Genomic DNA, 17,947 nt, shown 5'->3' on the forward strand with positions numbered 1-17,947 from the left:
TAGTGGTTTTACACGGTATTTGTGCTGTAAGCCTGGTAAATGGAGCCCTAACACTGAAGATGCATGCCCATGGAGCATACATACCTTCAGTGCCAAAGACAGAACTAACGGAAAAGCAAAACAAGGATGAAATTAAATGTAACTATGCTTTGCAGAATTACATTTACTATGGAAGAAAGTATCATTTGGCCACATATATGCCTTTCCTTTTTCCTTCCAGTCCTGAATAGTACAAGCCTTAAAATCACAGATCAAATGTGTTGCAGTAAGTTTAGAAATAAAGGTTCCTATTAAGATGGTTTAGGTCTTATTTAATGGGAGTTAAAATACAGGGATACAAACTTTTTTCCCAGTAATGCTTTGACCCAATGCACAATTACAGATCAAAACTGCCAATCTGAGTAACCCCTTTTGCAGATATCATCAGCTGTAACAAATTCCAACAAAATCTGGCTTTACGTCAATGAGCTAAACAACAAAAGGCAGTAAGGTATGGATTATCTTCACATATATAGCTAAAATGGCATGCCTGTTTTGTAAAAGCACACATAATCAGAAATCAATTCCTCTGATATATGCACTATGCAGGGAAGCTCCAGCTTATGCAAATTTCTTTTGCAGTCTTTATTTTTTGTCTTCTACCATGGTAAAGATTAAGAATTCCATATTTTACACCTGCCATCACTTAGAGAAGCTGTATTTTGATTCAAGAGCAGTCCAGAATCTAAAAGATGCAAAGATCTTCACAGACTGGCAAAAATTTACCAAAGAACTGAATCAAGAAGTGACAATGCACATATTTAGTAATTAAGTGACTGCTATTTTTCTCTGATCTTTTATTATGAGGCAACTTCAGCCTGACCCAGTTGGTTTTAAAGACTGGAAACACCATAATCCCAGATTAATCTGGGTTTCATTCATTTGATGGATCATCTCCAAGAGTTCTTTGAGAATACCCTACTTTTAATACCTTTAACTCTGTTGTATTTTAAAAAGCTCTGTAAACAAGAACATTTTTCCTACTAGTCTTTTATAGTATTGACTCAGACTGTGAAAGGAAAATCTAGATTTTCATAGAAACCTTCCCTTAGGTTGCCATTAAAATCTATATTCTGAAAAAAAACCCCAAAACACCCAAGGTTTTGAATGCACTAATACCAGCATGATAGAAAATCAGATGTTTCTATCTGTTAACAGCAATAAGACAAAATGTGATGGTTAAAATATGTATTAAAATCCAAAGTTTTCTGGTTTCCCACATGAATCATTACAGAAATTGAGGAATATAACTGAAATGTGATTTTTCAATTTCAAAAGATACAGTTTAAAGATGTTTTCTAATTATTAAGGTAAAATACAGCTGGGTCTCCTAATAATACTCAGGTTTTTTAACAGAAAGATTCAGTTGTCAAAGTTAGCACAAAACACTCTGATCCAGATTATGGATGTTACTAGTCTTTAGAACAGTTTTTTGAATTAAAAAAAAACAGAAACAGCTGTATTGTGCAAACACATTTTCAAAGAATTAAACTATGTCTGTTTCCATCAGCTTTGACTTCGTAACTTAATTCAAATCACAATTTCATGGAATGGGCTTCATCCAAACCCACTGTAAGAAAACTAAAACTGTAAGCTTGCTATTGATTAGAATCGGAATCAATATTCAAATTTGTCAATCTGTGACAAAACTGTCTACTCATGCAATAATTGGCTAAAATGTATATGTGCGCTTCTGTGAAACACATATGCAATGTATTATGATAGCTTTTGACTAAAAATACTTCAACTTGGGTGACTCAAGTTCTGTGACCTTTAATCAATGGGAGAAAGGGACTCATTGTTCAACAGTCTATTACAGAGCATCAAACTGATCTACTTAACCTATACAGTGAGAAAACACCTTGAAAGCAGGCTTTGTTTTTCAAATCAGTAATTTGTCATCTGCCATGTAATAGATACACTCCATTTTCTGTCCTAGTAGTACAGCTGGGGAAACACTGTGGAAATGATGCTGTTCTCAGTACAAATTCCATGTTCTTTTCCAACTTCTCCCAAAATGCACTTCATTCCCTATTCACACACGCTGGATATGGCTTACTCCCTATCAAAAAAACCCCATGATATTTTTCTATTAATAAAGAAAATGTGATTGTTCTCCCTGCAGCATGTATATTGACAAAAGGGAACTCTACAGTATGTACAAACACATTAAAAACTTCCCATCAGTGAATGTTGGTCACATTCCCATTCTATACAATGTATTATAATCTCCCATTATTCTTGGATACCAGCTACTATGATTTCAGAAACAACAGACTCAGCACAGTGCAAGACCTTTACCGCAGAACTAAGAGGATACTGTGGGACAAAATGGTATAAAGTGTATCAAAGCTCAGTGTGTATTGGACAGGAAACTGAAAAAATCCAAAAAGTGCTTATTTTCTGTTTTGGAACACCACCACCACCACAAAATACCATAAAACAAAATATCAAAAAAAGTTAACATTTTCATTGATTAGTTTTGAATTTTTACTGATTTTACATAAATTCTTTATTAGCCTAATATGCAGTATTACTAGAAATGTCATAACTATGCAAATAAAGTACCTTATTTTTTAAATCAACATTTAAGAACAAATACACTTCAGCGCTATTAAAAAAATCTACTTTTGTAGATCAAAATGTTTTTTCTTTGAATTTTAACAATTAAATCCAATACAAAAAGGCCACTGAGTTAGGTTATTTATTTTCCAATACAGTAATAAAAAAAGATGGTTTATAAAAGAAATTATTTTGCTTCAGCTTTTCTGAAACTCAGTACTTCTACAGTCAAATTGATTATGGTGCCCAAAGAAGCTTTAGTCACTATGTTGTATTGCAACATACATAACAGCCTTGAGGTAGAGAAAATTAGAGGTAAATATTTTTCCTGTCAAACAAGGACAAATTAAATAAGTAAGTGGCCTTTACGATGGCCTTGTATATGAAAATTCTGCCATGATGAAAATCTTTGTCATAACTCCAATACTAATTTTATTTCCTATTTTACTTCATTTTGGGAAAAATGATTTCATGAGAATTGAATCTAGTGCCTCTGGATTTTCCTTTTAACTTTCAACAACAGGAAGAAATAAAATGTGTACATCTACTTTCTATGAGCATAACATCGTTTGAAAAGACGTTGATTACAGGGAAACAAACCACCACCAAAATAATAATAATAATAATCAACATTCATTGTGGGGATTGTAAAAATAAAATAAAATAATTATTTCTTCTCTTCTGTTTTATTTATTGTTTTTCTTGCACCTTTTACTAAGTTGTTAATGGAATTGTATCAGCTATATTCTTCATTGTTTGTGGTGCAGCAGAAATTGGAGATCACAGACAGAATATTCAACAGCGATCTAAACCTAAATGGTCTTCTTGTTTTAAAAAATAATCCAAAAATTGAAAGATTCAGGCTGAAAACAGAAAATACAAAGAAATATGTATTAAAAAAGTGACACTATGCAAGTTCAAAAATCGTATGTTCTGCATGGTCTGGTGAGCTATTCATGGTAATTGTTATTCTGTGGCTGGAAAACAGAAAATTAACTGATGTATCAGAAATAACAAGTTAAGTAGAGTCAGACAGAAGATCTTTCATTCCTTTTGCTTCAGTGATTCTAGCCTGAAATAAATAACTGGAATAGGATTATAAGCAGGCAGCTGAAATGTTCCAGGAGAACACGAGGCAAACGAAAGCTTGTTTCAATATACATGTGTAATTATAATTACTAGCTGAAGAAAAAAAAAGGAAAATAAATTATGTTCTTAATTATACTACCTCTGAGGACAAATGCAGGACTAAGTTATATTGTATCTATGAAAGTTTGTCAACAACAAAATAAAGTGCCTAAAAGCATACTGAAATGCAGAAATTACATTGAAGTATAAAAACAAAATTTGAGAGAATTTTTATTTCCAATTAAAAGTGCTTATCTTCCAAGTACTCTTAAGCAAATAGTACAAAAATAGGGCAAAATATATGAAGATTTTTAAACTTCATTTAAAAAATAACATATAATTATTTACAGTGCCTATGCAAACAAATTGGAGGTACAGCGTTTTCTGTTCTCAAGAGACAAAAATAACTTTTATACCTTCATTAGTCTGGATTACTTTTGGCAAGCAACACATAAATAGCACATGTTATAATGCTCGAAGCACATTCATATTTATATAATGACTAATGTCAGTTCATGATTATGTTTTTCATATGCTAAACATGATTTTGCATTAAGAGCAATTTTGATTAGCAGAAGTCTGCATCTCCAGTTAATGATACAATGCTTTGTGAACGCAATGGCCATCATGTATGGTGAATATGAATAAATGCCTTGTTTTAGTTTTATTTCTCCAATCCTTCCACATTGCATGCCATAAACTACAAAGTGAGATTCATTTTGAATCTTTAGAAGCTTACTGCACTGTGCTAAAGGATGCCTGTTGAAAAAGCAATGATACATTAGTGACAAATCCCCATATCTGAGGAAACAAAAGACTAAGTAAATTCTTCAGACTATTAAATTGGAATTTAATTACACTTCCACCTTTTTGGTCTTACTCTTGTTGCTTTTTGTTTACAGGTGGACATGTTTGTCCCCTTACCATTCCATCTCAACAGTGACAGCTGCTGTGCTGCATAAATCCAGCTGCTACTAGTGCCACTTTGAGAAGAGGGGAAGCTCAGGTTTTTGTTAATGGTACCTTTTTTTTTTGTATTTTTGGATCATTACAGCAAACTTTTATGAGTTCCACATTTATACCAGCTATATGCAAATTAAGCACTCATTTAAGCTGAAAATATCAAAGGTTACTCTCTTGCTGTTCACTCATAAGACAGGATGCTTCCATATAAACACACCTGTAGCAAGTAGGCTTAGTCTACCCTTCCACTTAAACCTTTCTCTTCTTCAGGGAAAAAATATTTAATTTTGAAAAAAAAAATCAAACATTTTGTAAGCATAAATGAAACACTGATGTCATGAATACAACCGCAAAGTAATGCATGCATAAAATGTCATTTAATTACGGTGCACATGCAGGAATGTACACATGGGAAGCAAAGACCTCACTAGGAAAAATGAAATAATATACACTGCTTTAATATTAATTAAACCCAAACTCATCTAAAATGGCATTATTCACTAAAAATTAATGCTAATTTACTGTAAACATGGTAATACAGAAGTTTCGGCTTATGCAACATTGTTGCATATACAGACACTTATGTTACAGTATCTTTGAATTTTAAAAAAATCCAAGAGGTGCTCTACTGTTTTAGTAAATGATATTCACAAGACAATATAATTCAAATGCGAATATTCACACATATTTTGGATACAGCTGTCTTTTATAAACCACAGAAAAAAACAAAAGCCCATCTTATATATTACGCACCTAAAATCTTCCCTCCAACTTTCATCACTAACTTTGAGCACACAGAAATAATAAGCCCTCCTTTTGCCATCAAAAGAATAACTTTATGAAATTAGCATACTTACTCCTGATTTTCTTTAGGCAAACTGGCCCATTCCTATCAAATGCAAATAAAGTCATTCCCAACTTTAGACACATGTGACCTAATTCCTCAGGGCAGATCACATCTACAATTTACTCAACACAGTGATTGTTCCAATGTAACATATTCCTTTTTGGTTTTAACCCTACAATTGAAATTACCTAGTACCTATCCCACCTACATTCTTCATCACATTTCCTGCTGGCATACCACATTCACATCTTCACTCTTGCTTTTCTCCTCACCACACATCCACTTACATGACCTACCCTCTCTTGACACAAATCTCCCACACATATTGTGTTTTAATCACCACAATACTGTCTGCATTGGATTTCCCAACATTTTTGTCACATCTTCAATCCCTGCAAAATTTTGAAGAAACTTCTCCTCAGCTGGGTTGATGCCTTAGCTCTCCTTACTGAAACATTATGCTGATTCCTATGGTCACTGTTAAGAGCCAGCTGGAAAAACAATCTAATATCCCAACGGGAAAATAATCCAAAATAATGATGGAGTATTACATGAAAGGGAACTCAGAAGCATCAGTACTAAAGGAGATACAGGTAAGGTTCATCAGGGACAGTTTTATATACTCAGTGAACAAAAAAATTCAGCTTCATGTTCTCATTTAGGTATAATCAACGAAGAAAAAAACCCAAGCTATTCCTGGGTATCTGTGTTTTGACATGAGTATTACATTAATAAAGGACAACTGGAGTAACTTCAGAAAAGATATATGCAGCCAGTGACTGAGATTAATGCATTATTTATGTGGTAAAATAAGGAGCCAATTATATCCTAGGAGTTCACAGAAAAGTAGAAACTTTTTATAAACTTTGCACAAGCGAAGTTTATTAACATCAAAGCCCGGCTCATTCTTTATTTGCTTGTGACAAAAATAGAACAGAAATGCATAAAAGATCCTACCCTTACAGTTCAATCAATCCAATGATTAGAACTACAATACTAGCCTATATGCCTTTAACTAGTTACCAGTCTTGAATCCCTCACACTGATCAGTACCTCATACGGTTAAAATTCAGTATGTATATCCTATTTGCTTAAAACAAGCAACTGTGTAGCGCAACCAAATCATCATCTTTCATCTCAAAAGCTGAAATACAGGAATAACAAAGAACTAATCACATAAAATTCATCCATTAAAGAACTCTCACCATGAATAAAAATAAAAATGAGAAAAATTACCAACCTTGTATTTCATAAAGGAAAAAAGTATTGCACTTCACAAACATTACAAGAGTTAACCAGACAAAATCTCCCACAAATGTTAGCTAAGTTCAAGCATCATAGAAGTTTCAATTCAAACCTAAGATAGTATTCAAAAGCCTCTATCCTAATCAACATCCAGGTAAAGAGAGAGAGAGCTATCCAACAGTCTGAACTGAGAAGAAAATATTTCAGACAGTTCTTGATTCCCTAATGGTGAATGCTGAGCAAATACACAGACAAGTGTTTAAATAAAATTTTGTAAGTCCAAATGCAAGGCTTTTCTGAATAATTTTTTTTAAAAACAAGCTCCTAAAATGTAACTATCCTTCCCGAATTTTTTTTTCAATCTTCCCAAAAGTAACAGCCACCTACCTGTTGCTGAACTGGTACTTGCTGTACTACCTGTGTGGGCACTGCTGCCTGGCCAGCCACAGATGTCTGTAAAGTCACAGTTGAACTTGTATCTGACCCAGTCTCTGATGTCTGCATCGTGATCTCTGAATAAAATTAAGACATAAAATTAAAAGGTTAGTACATTATTTTTGTTATTTTGTCACTTTTATTAGCGCACTAATTTGTTACTTAGCTTTACTTGGATCTTAGAATTAGCTAATACTAAACTTGGTATGAGCCAAAAGGTTTTGCTTCCTGCTAGCATATGAGTTAGTAAAATAGGGGGGTTTGTCTTCCTTTTATCTTACTTACATTCAAAATTTCCATGTGCAGAATCATATATTGCTTCTCTGAGTTTTTTCACTTTAGGAATAACTCACAAAAATCAGCAGCAAATCCTTTCTCAGATTGTAAAAAAGTGGTCATCTTTCAAAACTGTTTTTCTCTGCCTTACTGAATTATACTAAAGGCTCTATACATTCAAAGTCAAAGTCAAACCTCTAGAGGGCCACAGAACGAAGGGCTGTAACCTGGAAAGCAAACTCTGAAAAGCATTTAACGAGTCACAATGAAAAACCACCTCAACCTTCTTTAACAGAAAGCATTAAACTAAAAGCATTTAGTAGAAAGCAACGACTATACTTTCAAACCTACAAAGAAACTCTTCCACACTAAATCCACATATAAATATATGGTAGAGAAGTGCCTAAGATCATGGACCTGACATTTAAAGGGAAAATGGAAATATGGATAGAATACAGAAATGGTTCAAAAATCAAGGAAAATTCCTTACACAGAAAGCTTATCAGAAAGAAAACCAAGGATTACTTATACCTTCATAGGAAACACAGACTGGGAACTATGGGATCCCTCAATTTTGCACAACAGAAATGACAATACAATTAACTGGGTAACAAACTAAAATTAATTCAAAATCAGGAATTTGATTTTTTTTTAATTTCTTTTAAGCAGTGGATGACTGACCAGTGAAAATAATAACCAGATGAGGCAGGTTCTTCTTCACTTGGTACCTTCAAAACAGAAGACTCTGTGCTTCTGTGAAGAACTACAGTAAACAAATACAAATTACTAGTCTGTAAACCACATGCTCTGTGATGTGAAAATTCTACTGCCCTTAAACTCTATTAATCTGTATTAGCTACAGAACACTTCGACAACATGAGGACCATCATAACTAAAAATGAGCAGCATTACCATACGTAACAAAAGATGATTATATGAAAAAAAAAATCTCCAAGTACTTCGAATGCTCGATCCAGATAATTGTTTAACTGAAAAGACCCAGATGGCTGACACAGAATAAACAGGACTTCAATCCCCTCCAACAAATAACAACTTCCTCCCCCCGCCCCCCCAACCCCCGTACAATATTTTCTGAGACAAAACCATAATAAAATTGTGTCTATTCATGAACTACCAATATACAGTAGGAAGAATTCATTACTGTACCAAAACACCTCAAATCCTCTCAGAAAATTCAGTGTTCTTCTTGCTGGACAACTGAACTAGCTGCAGCAGCAGACCTTCCTTTCACAGCTGGGTTCCACAGCAGTTTAAGCTGACTTCATGCTGGGTTTCTGCAGTACCTCCCTGCAACTACCTCTGACTCGCCTTCCATTCAAATGTAGTCAGTGCAAAGCAGGAAAAAGGCATATAAACTTGGGATGGGGGCGAGGGATAGGGGAAGGACCTTGCCAAGTGGGACCACCACTGGTTTAAACTCCATGGAACCAAGCCTATGATGCCCGACAGGGTTAACTGCTTCTTCTCAAATATTCAGAAAGACTGATAAATTGTTGATCATACTTAATTGAGATAAATCAATAGATTCTCAGACCTATCATGTTGACTGAACCCTCTACTTCTTTTCAGTCTGTCTCACAAAAATCAGATAAAAACTGAAAAGAAAAGATGACCAGAACACAGATCATTACCAAAATGTTAAAAATCCTAACTATGGAAATCAATGTCCACAGAATAAATACAAAGGAATTGGAAGCCACCATGCTGCTAGAAAGCTACACCGTAGTTCCCATTACTGAAAGCTGGTGGGATGAATTCCATGAGTACAGTGCAGCTATCGATGGCTGTGGGCTGTTCCGAAGGGACACGAGAGGGAAGAGGGGCAGAGGGGTTCGCCTCTACATCAGGAAATGGATAGATGGTGAAGAGTTGTCTCTGAAGAACAGGTATGAACACGCTGAAAGCTTATGGGTAAGAATTACAGATGGAGGCAACAAAGGGAATCTTGTGGCTGACAGTGACTTCAACCACCCTGACACCTGCTGGAAAAGTAGCATGGTGAGCTGTAGGCAATCCAGGATAAGTCCTTAAACCAGGTAACAGACAGCCTTACCAGAGGGAACGCGTTACTGGACCTGCTGGTCACCAACGCAAAGTAAGCTAATGGGTGATGTCAGGATCGGAGGCAGCCTGGGCTGCAGTGTTCATGCACTGGTGGAGTTTGCGGTCCTGAGCGATATAGGTAGGGTGAAGAGTAAAGTCAGGACACTGAATTCTAGGGAAGAACACTTGCAGCTATTGAAGGAGTTAGTCAGTAGGACCCCTTGGGAAACTGCCCTCGGGGACAAAGGAGCAGAACAAAGCAAGCACATCTTTCAGGCTGCTCTCCACAGAGAGCAAGAGCTCTCAGTTCCCAGGTGTAAGAAGTCTGGGAAGGAAGGCAAGACACTGGCATGGACCAGTTGAGACCTGCTGGTCAACCTGAAGGGCAAGAAGGAAATGCACAGGCAGTGGAAGCAGGGACAAGTATCCTGGGGGAACACAGGGATGCAGCCTGGTTGTGCAGGGATGGGGTCAGGAATGCCAAGCCATGGCTGGAGCTGAACTCGGCAACAGAAGAGCTTCTATAGGTATGCCAGCCAGAACAGGAGAATCAAAGAAAGCGTACCCCACCAACGAACAGGACCGGCAAACTGGTAGCAACAGACGAGGAGAAGGCTGAGGTACTCCACAACTTTTTTGCCTCAGGCCTCACTGGCAACCTCTCTTCTCATACCTGTCAAGTGGACCGCAAAGCAGGGCCTGGGGGAACAAAGTTCTTCCCACTGTAGGAGAAGATCAGTTTCCAGACCACCTGAGGAACCCAAACATACCAAGTCTATGGGATGAGATGCATCCCGGAGTCCTGAACAAGCTGGCTGATGTACTTGCCAAGCAGTCTCCAGGATATTGGAATAAGTCAGGTGAAGGCCGCGGTGACTAGAAAAAGGGAAACATTGCACCCATTTTTAAAAAGGATGGAAAGGAGGACCCTGGGAACCACTGACCCGTCAGCCTCACCTCTGTGCCTGGGAAGGTCATGGAACAGATCCTCCTAAAGCTATGATAAGGCACAGGGAGGGCAGGGAGGTCATTTGCGACAGCCAGCATGGCTTCACTGACGACGAGTCCTCCCTGACCAACCTAGTGGTCTTTTATGATGGAGTGATTCCATCAGTGGACGAGAGAAGAGCTACGATGTCATCTATCTCAACTTCTGTAAGGCCTTTGACATAGACCCCCACAACCTCCTTCCTTCTAAATTGGAGAGAGATGGATTTGATGGATGGACTGTGGATAGGGAATCAGCTGGATGGGCACATCCAGAAGGTAGCAGTCAATGGCTCAACGTCTGGATGGAGACCAGTGATGAGTTGTGTCCCTCGGAGGTCCATACTGGGACCAGTTTTGTTTAATAATTTCATCAGTGACATAGATGGTGGGATCGAGTGCACCCTCAGCAAAATTGCAGATGACAGCAAGCTGAGCGGTGCAGTTGGCCTGCCTGAGGTAAAGGGTGTCATTGCGAGGGACCTGGACAAACTTGAGAAGTGGGCCCATGTGAAACTCATGAGGTTCAGCAAGGCCACGTGCAAGGTCCTGCACCTGGGCTGAGGCAGCCTCCAGTATCAATAAGGCTGGGGGATGAAGGGGTTGGCTGCAGCCCTGCAGAGGACTTGCTGGTACTGGTGGATGAAGAGCTGGACTTGAGCCAGCCATGAGTACTCATAGCCCAGAAACTCAACAGTATCCTGGGCCGCATCAAAAGAAGCGTGGCCAGCAGGTCGACGGAGATGATTCTGCCCCTCTACTCTGCTCTGGTGAGACCCCACCTCGAGTACTTCTCCACCTTGGGGTCCTCAGCACAGGAAAGACATGGACCTGTTGGAGCAAGTCCAGAGAAGGGCCACAGAAGTGGTCAGAGGGATGGAATACCTCTGCTATGAGGAAATGCTGAGAGAGCTGGCGTTGTTCAGCCTGTGGAAGGGAGGGCTCCAGGGAGACCTTTTGCAGCCTTTCAGTACTTAAAGGGGGCTTATAAGAAAATTGGGGACAGACATTTTAGTAGGGCCTGTTGTGACAGGACAAAGGGTAATAGTTTTAAACTAAAGGAGGCTAGATTCAGACTAGATAGAATGAAGACATTTTTTACAATGAGGGTGGTGAAACACTGCAGGGGGTTGGCCAGAGAGGTTGTAGATCCAGATCCCTGGAAACATTTAAGGTCAGGCTGGACAGGGCTCTCAGCAACCTGATCTAGCTGAAGATGTCCTTGCCTGTTGCAGAGGGGATGGCCCAAACAATTCTATGATTCTTTAATTCTGCTTAGTGTAAAATAGTAAATTTCAAATCTTTTTTTGCCTACAGAAAATGCTGTATAAAATCTAGAATAAAGTTTTTCAAAGTTGAAAACAATGCCACAGTTCCAGTATCAGTCCACCTCAATTGAAGCCGATAGTTTTTCCCTGAATTCCAATATTAACAAGAACAATCATGTTCCAGTAATAACATGCAGAAAGAAAAGTTTCTTTTCTTTCCAACATGGAACCATCTTAAAGTTTGTGCAGATAAATTAACAAGACATTGTTCCATAGAACAAATCTTTATGTGCACTAGACCAAAGGGAACTTTTGCTTTATATATTTATGACTAAACACATACATGGAACTAATAGCCATAGCAGTGATTATTATACCTTTTGAAGGGAATTGCCACAGAGCATAACAGGATACCAAGTACCTTCTGAGGTTTCCAAAAAATAACAGATGACATAGACAATGGCAACGTTCCTAACGGAATGCTAATGTGTTGTGTACTTTAGTCTTAAACACTGTAACCATCTTCTAAATTTGAATAATTAATGTTTTACTCAGTTTCTGTGCAGAACAAAGTCACAGCTAACAATGAACCTAAACTGTAAGTAAAAAATCTAGCAAAAGGGGCAGGAGACCTGCATGGATGAACAAGGAGCTTCTGGCAAACCTTGAATGGAAGAAGGAATTTTATAGGATGTGGAAAAAGAGACAGGCCACTTGGGAGGAACACAGGGTTGTTGTCAGAACATGCAAGAAGGTCACAAGGAAGGCTAAGGTCCATTTGGAATTAAAAGTGGTGAGAGAGGTCAAGAACAATGAGAAAGGTATCTTCAAGTACATCAGCAGAAAAAGAATGACTAGGGAAAATGCAGACCCACTGCTGGAATGAGGTGGGTGCTCTCATGACAAAGGACACAGAGAAGGTAGAGTTACTGAGTGACTTCTTTGCTTCAGTCTTCACTGCCAAGTCTGGCCATCAGGTTTCCCAGACCCTGAAGGCAAGAGAGGAAGTCTGGAGAAAGGAAGACTTTCTCCTGGTTGAGGAGGATCACATTAGAGATCACTTAAGCAAACCACGAGTCCATGGGCCCCGATGGGATGCACTCCCAAGTGCTGAGAGAGCTAACAGATGTTACTGCTGAGTCACTTTCCATCATCTTTAAAAGGTCATAAAGAGCAGGAGAGGTGCCTGAAGACTGGAGGAAAGCCAGTGTCACTACTGTCTTCAAAAAGGGCAAGAAGGGAGACACCCAGGACACTACAAGCCACTCAGTCTCACCTCCATCCCTAGAAAAGTGATGGAACACCTCATCCTGGAGGTCATCTCTAACATGTGAAGGAAAAGGAGGCTATCAGGAGTAGTCAGCATGGATTCACCAAGGGGAAGTCATGCCTGACCAACCTGATACCCTTCTGTGATGGAGTGACTGGCTGGGCAGACAAGGGGAGAGCAGTGGATGTAGCTACCTTGACCTCAGCAAGGCTTCTGACACTGTCTCCCACAACAGCCTCCCAGGTAAGCTCAGGAGTGTGGGTCAGGTGAGCGGACAGAGAGGTGGATTGAGAACTGGCTGGACGGCAGAGCCCGGGGGGCTGTGATCAGCGGCGCAGAGCCTGGCTGGAGGCTGAGGCCAGCGCTGTGCCCGGGGTCAGTGCTGCTCCAGTCCTGTTCAACTCGCTCATCAGGGACCTGGACGCAGGCACAGAGTGCACCCTCAGAGCATAATTAAATGGGTCAATTTAGGCCACCAATTCCAACAAATGATCATATAAGATACTAAGGCTTCAACGGGATGCAAAAGTGAACACCTGAAATTAATTAAAAGGCATTATTTTATACCAGCCCCTAGCTTTACTTGACTCTGTGTTGTTTTCATGGTTACAGTGTACAAACATGTCAATCACTGCAAGGGAGGTTGAATGCTACTACAGTCAAATACAATTTTGACTGGTGAGACACTGTTGCATATTGCCATTATCTTTTAATTGCTATACTGCACCTCAGGCAGTACTTGATCATTACAGCTGCAATTCAAGATGCTCAAGAAACCAGAGCCAGGCACACTCATCTAAGGAACATAATGCCCATTTCCTTGTGGCAGTTATCATGGATTGTGCAACATAATGTGCTCATTTCCTTGTGGCAGTTATCATGGATTGTGCCTGGCTGACATGAGCATTAGCTCTTTAGGAAAAGGAAGCAGCTTCATTATAAAAACAGGGGATACTCTGGCTGTAAACCAGCTGTCAGTCACTGCAGGGAAGTTTCAAGATGAGCAGACAGCAAGTGCCAGTGCCAGCTGACAGTCTGCTGTTAGGTGCTGATAGAACTGAATGGGGACAGTCAAGAATCTAGATAGTCAAGTATTTTCTGCCAAGTCCTTGAAGTGATGATGTCCAGAGACTATCAGGACACATCACAGAGAACCCAGGATTAGGTGGAAGAGAACCTCCAAAGAGAACTGAACAACCCCAGAGGACCCCATGGCCCAGCCTAGGACTACCCACCGTACAGCTGGCACTGCTACACTGACCTACCAAACTTTAGACTATGTTGTACCACCACAGGACAGGAAAGCCATGTAATTTGTAAACTTGCACATTATTTTTTATTAAAGTGTTTTGGCAACTGAATCCATTTTACTCCATACAGTCAATTTGTTGATAGCCCTACATTTAAGCATACAATCTGACGCATGTCTCTACCTCAGAACTGTAATACATTTTTATTAACAACCCGATGGGACAGGTTAACTGGTTGCTCTATAGATTAATTTATCAGTAAATACTCTGGAATAGCTAAAGCATGGTTGTGGAATAGGAGCTTTGCCAGCAGTCTTGCCTAAGCAGAAACAAACCTAATGACTTAATACCTATTTATTTGAAAGCATTTAGGTTGCTTCCATTATAAGTCTCTACTTTACTCTTTACTATGGCTCACTACACAGTATAGATTTTTCCTTGTAGATGCCATACAATATGTTTGACAGTCAACCTTTATCACTGGGAGTTTTTCTAGCACCATGTTACTGAAGCAGTCAGTGTAATTCTTTTACAATGCCTCAATATTGAGCAGTTACATGAACACATTTTTACAATCTAAATGAAGTCTCTCCATTTTTCACTGATACTGCATGTAAGTAAAGGAACTGCATATCACAGCAGGAAAGACTTTGCCTAATGGGTCCATCAGGTGTATCACAAGCAACAGATGAATGTTTGACAAAGATCCTTTTTATTCTAGCTAATTAACCAGTTGGACACACATATCTGTAATGGTTGTGCTTTGTACAGCCAGTCCTTGTTGCATCATGTGAATGTAAGCTAAACTGGCCACATTCTGAAAGAAGGCAAATTGACCCCTCCAGTTCGGAAAAAGATACTGCTCATGCCCAGCTGCTGAATGTGACAAGATCAGTATTTCTTCAGTCTAATGGGCAGAACTCAGGCAAAGCTACTATGCTGAGAATTACCCCTTTCTTGTATACTCTGTGCAATTACATGTTGTCTAAGTTGCCTGAAGACTTTTTAATATACTCAAATTCTCAGTTGGAATCCTTCTGTTTTCTAGACTTGAAATACCAAGACTGAATGGTGTAAGAGTCTAACTTGAGATTGTTAACATGTGTCAAATTAATGATTACTATTTATTTTGTTCCTGGACTACTTCATCCTGAACTACTTTACCTCTAAGCTACCAGAGTTTGCAAAGTTTTGTTCAGTTACCCATGCTTTATTGTTTAGATCAAATAATGTAGCAGGCTTTAATTCAATGCAGAAAATGAAAGCCTGTCATTTACTTTGAAGTGCAGCAAGAAATTTCTTTTTTCTCTTCTAGAAGGCTAAATAAAACATCACAGAAGGTAAAGCAAACTAGATCTCGTAATCACATGCAGTAGTGACATGCTTTTAATGGTCAGAATAAAAGGCTAATCTTAAGATCTTATCTACTTATAATGATGAATGACCCATATTTCTGGCAACATAATGTGTTTCACAATAAAGGAAAACGTCTCAGAACATCAAGTCTCCACAAGTAATACGGTATTGGAAGAAGGGTTCGCCGGAGTCAAGAAGACGCTCAATATGAGTTATGCATCTTGCTCAGCTTTATTAGTTTCTAACACTGCTTACATAGAGCCGATACACATGCATATTCGTAAAGCAGAGATATAATTGGTTAGTAGTCTCTAAACGCGTGCCGTTCTCACACCCCTAATTATCATGACTAAAATGAGCATTCTATCCATGTAGCTAATTGTGTTGCTGTGCTGCAGCCTTGTAGTTTGTTACTCCCTCTATTGCCAGACCGGTCCCCATCTTTCTTGGCCCTGCACCTGCTTTGCCAGCAGCTGTAGCTTGTTACAGCCACAGCCTGTTGGCACAACATAATTACTTGGTCTCAGGACTCAAGAATAGCTCAAGGCTACCTTTCTTGTTAACTTCAGCACAGCAACTTCAGTACAATTCTGATTACAGGCCTATTCTAATACCAGGCCTGGATTGTGCAGATCTTCAGAGATTCTAAGGCCACGCCCTGCAGCCATTCTTCTACAATACAGAATGTTTAGTTATTGAACAATAGTATAAATGGAAACAAGTTCAAATAATACACTAGTTTTAGGCAAGCATTCCTTTTCAATTTTTGTGTAAAGAAATTTTATGAATAACTGCCTTCAAATAAGCAATGTTAGGAATTTGAAGGAGCCGTTTATGTGTCAGCAGTAAAGCAGAAGGCAGTTAATACATGCCAGTCACAGAACAAAAAAACCCCAAACTATAACTTTTAGATACTAATATATTTTCATGTTAGAATAACAGTTTCCTACTAAACACTACTTGATTGCTTGTCCTCTCTCAAGGTTCTTAGGGATACCAAAGTAGGCAGCTGGACTCTGTTGATGTAAGAACTACTTGCTAAATATTTCAGTTAGCAACATGAATTTCATTACTCTTTTTTTCAGCTTCTCACTGATTTATGGGAGGAATAACAGTAAACTAAATGGCACTGAATGAAGTATAGAAGCTAATTCTCTGGATTTACATACAATTTCAGTAGCAAAGCCCTACAATAGCAGAATAACAGGAGGAAATACAGATACACACACACTGGATGAAACCAATGCAAATAGTAACTCTTGTTAACTCCTTCAAAGACGTTTAAAGATCAAAAAGCTGTATCTTGAAAATCAGATTATTAAGTACCTAAGAACAGTACCAGTCAACAATTATCATAATGAAATTCCATACTTCTAGCAGATCACAACAGCACATGGATGCTTAGGCTGAACGGCTATTTCATGGCTCTCTCACTTTGATCTGTCTACTAATTTTACCTGAAAAAAGTTCAAAATTGCATTTACTCTTGGTAGACAATATATCAGTATTACACACCAGCCCTACACATCAGTACACATCAGCAACAAGATTATATTCACAAACAACAGGACAAAACAAAACTTCTGAAGAGTTTTTGTTGGGACAAGACTTTGACTGTTTCAAAAACCAGAACTAGCAAATAATCAAACAATTACATTTATGCTATTCTAAGACATGAGTTTGTGCACTGGAGATGCTGTGAGTAGAAAAGTCCAGTGATGTTCTACTTCATCTTGGGTGAAAAGGTTTGAGCAGGAGGGCACTGATACTGTGTGTCAACAATCAGTTGCAGAACTGGCACTGGCAACAGGGCTTTGCTTTCTATGGATGTATGACCTTCTTTGAGGATAACATCTGCTTAGGAGATATGGGATCCACTTCATTAGGTGGGACAGAGGTATCTTTGCCAGCAGAACAGCTGAGCGGTAAGAAGGGACTTAAACCAGGAACAATGTGGGGAGGGAAAGAGTTACCAGCAGCCCTGTGAAGCAGTGGTGGACAGGATTGACAAGCAAAGGCCCTGGAGTGATGTGAATGAAAGGAAACACATACTCAATAAAATAAGGCTTAAGCAGGGTCACCTCAAGCATTTACATGTGAGCAGGGAAGTGGCTACAAGGAATCTTTATGAGGAAACTACCCAAACTCTGGGAAAACAGTATGCCAAGGTGTCTCTCTGAAGCACTTACACATCAAGGGGTGTACAAAGGGTTCACACGCAGCATAGTGAATAAACTCAAGGAACTGGAGACCTGCG

General features: G+C 38.8%; 1 protein-coding gene across 4 annotated transcripts in view; it reads right to left on the reverse strand.

Annotated features, from left to right (window-relative positions):
- Positions 1-17,947, reverse strand: part of RFX3 (regulatory factor X3) — a 128,084-nt gene that overhangs the window by 58,961 nt on the left and 51,176 nt on the right. For all 4 annotated transcript variants that reach the window (XM_055698583.1, XM_055698582.1, XM_055698584.1 and 1 more), the window contains exon 2: positions 7,172-7,296. In XM_055698583.1, coding sequence (XP_055554558.1) covers positions 7,172-7,288 — 117 coding nt within the window. In that variant the 5' untranslated portion in view covers positions 7,289-7,296. The remainder of the gene's footprint in view (positions 1-7,171; positions 7,297-17,947) is intronic.

This window comes from Falco cherrug, chromosome Z (genome assembly GCF_023634085.1).
Source record: "Falco cherrug isolate bFalChe1 chromosome Z, bFalChe1.pri, whole genome shotgun sequence".
Classification (NCBI taxonomy): Eukaryota; Metazoa; Chordata; class Aves; order Falconiformes; family Falconidae; genus Falco; species Falco cherrug.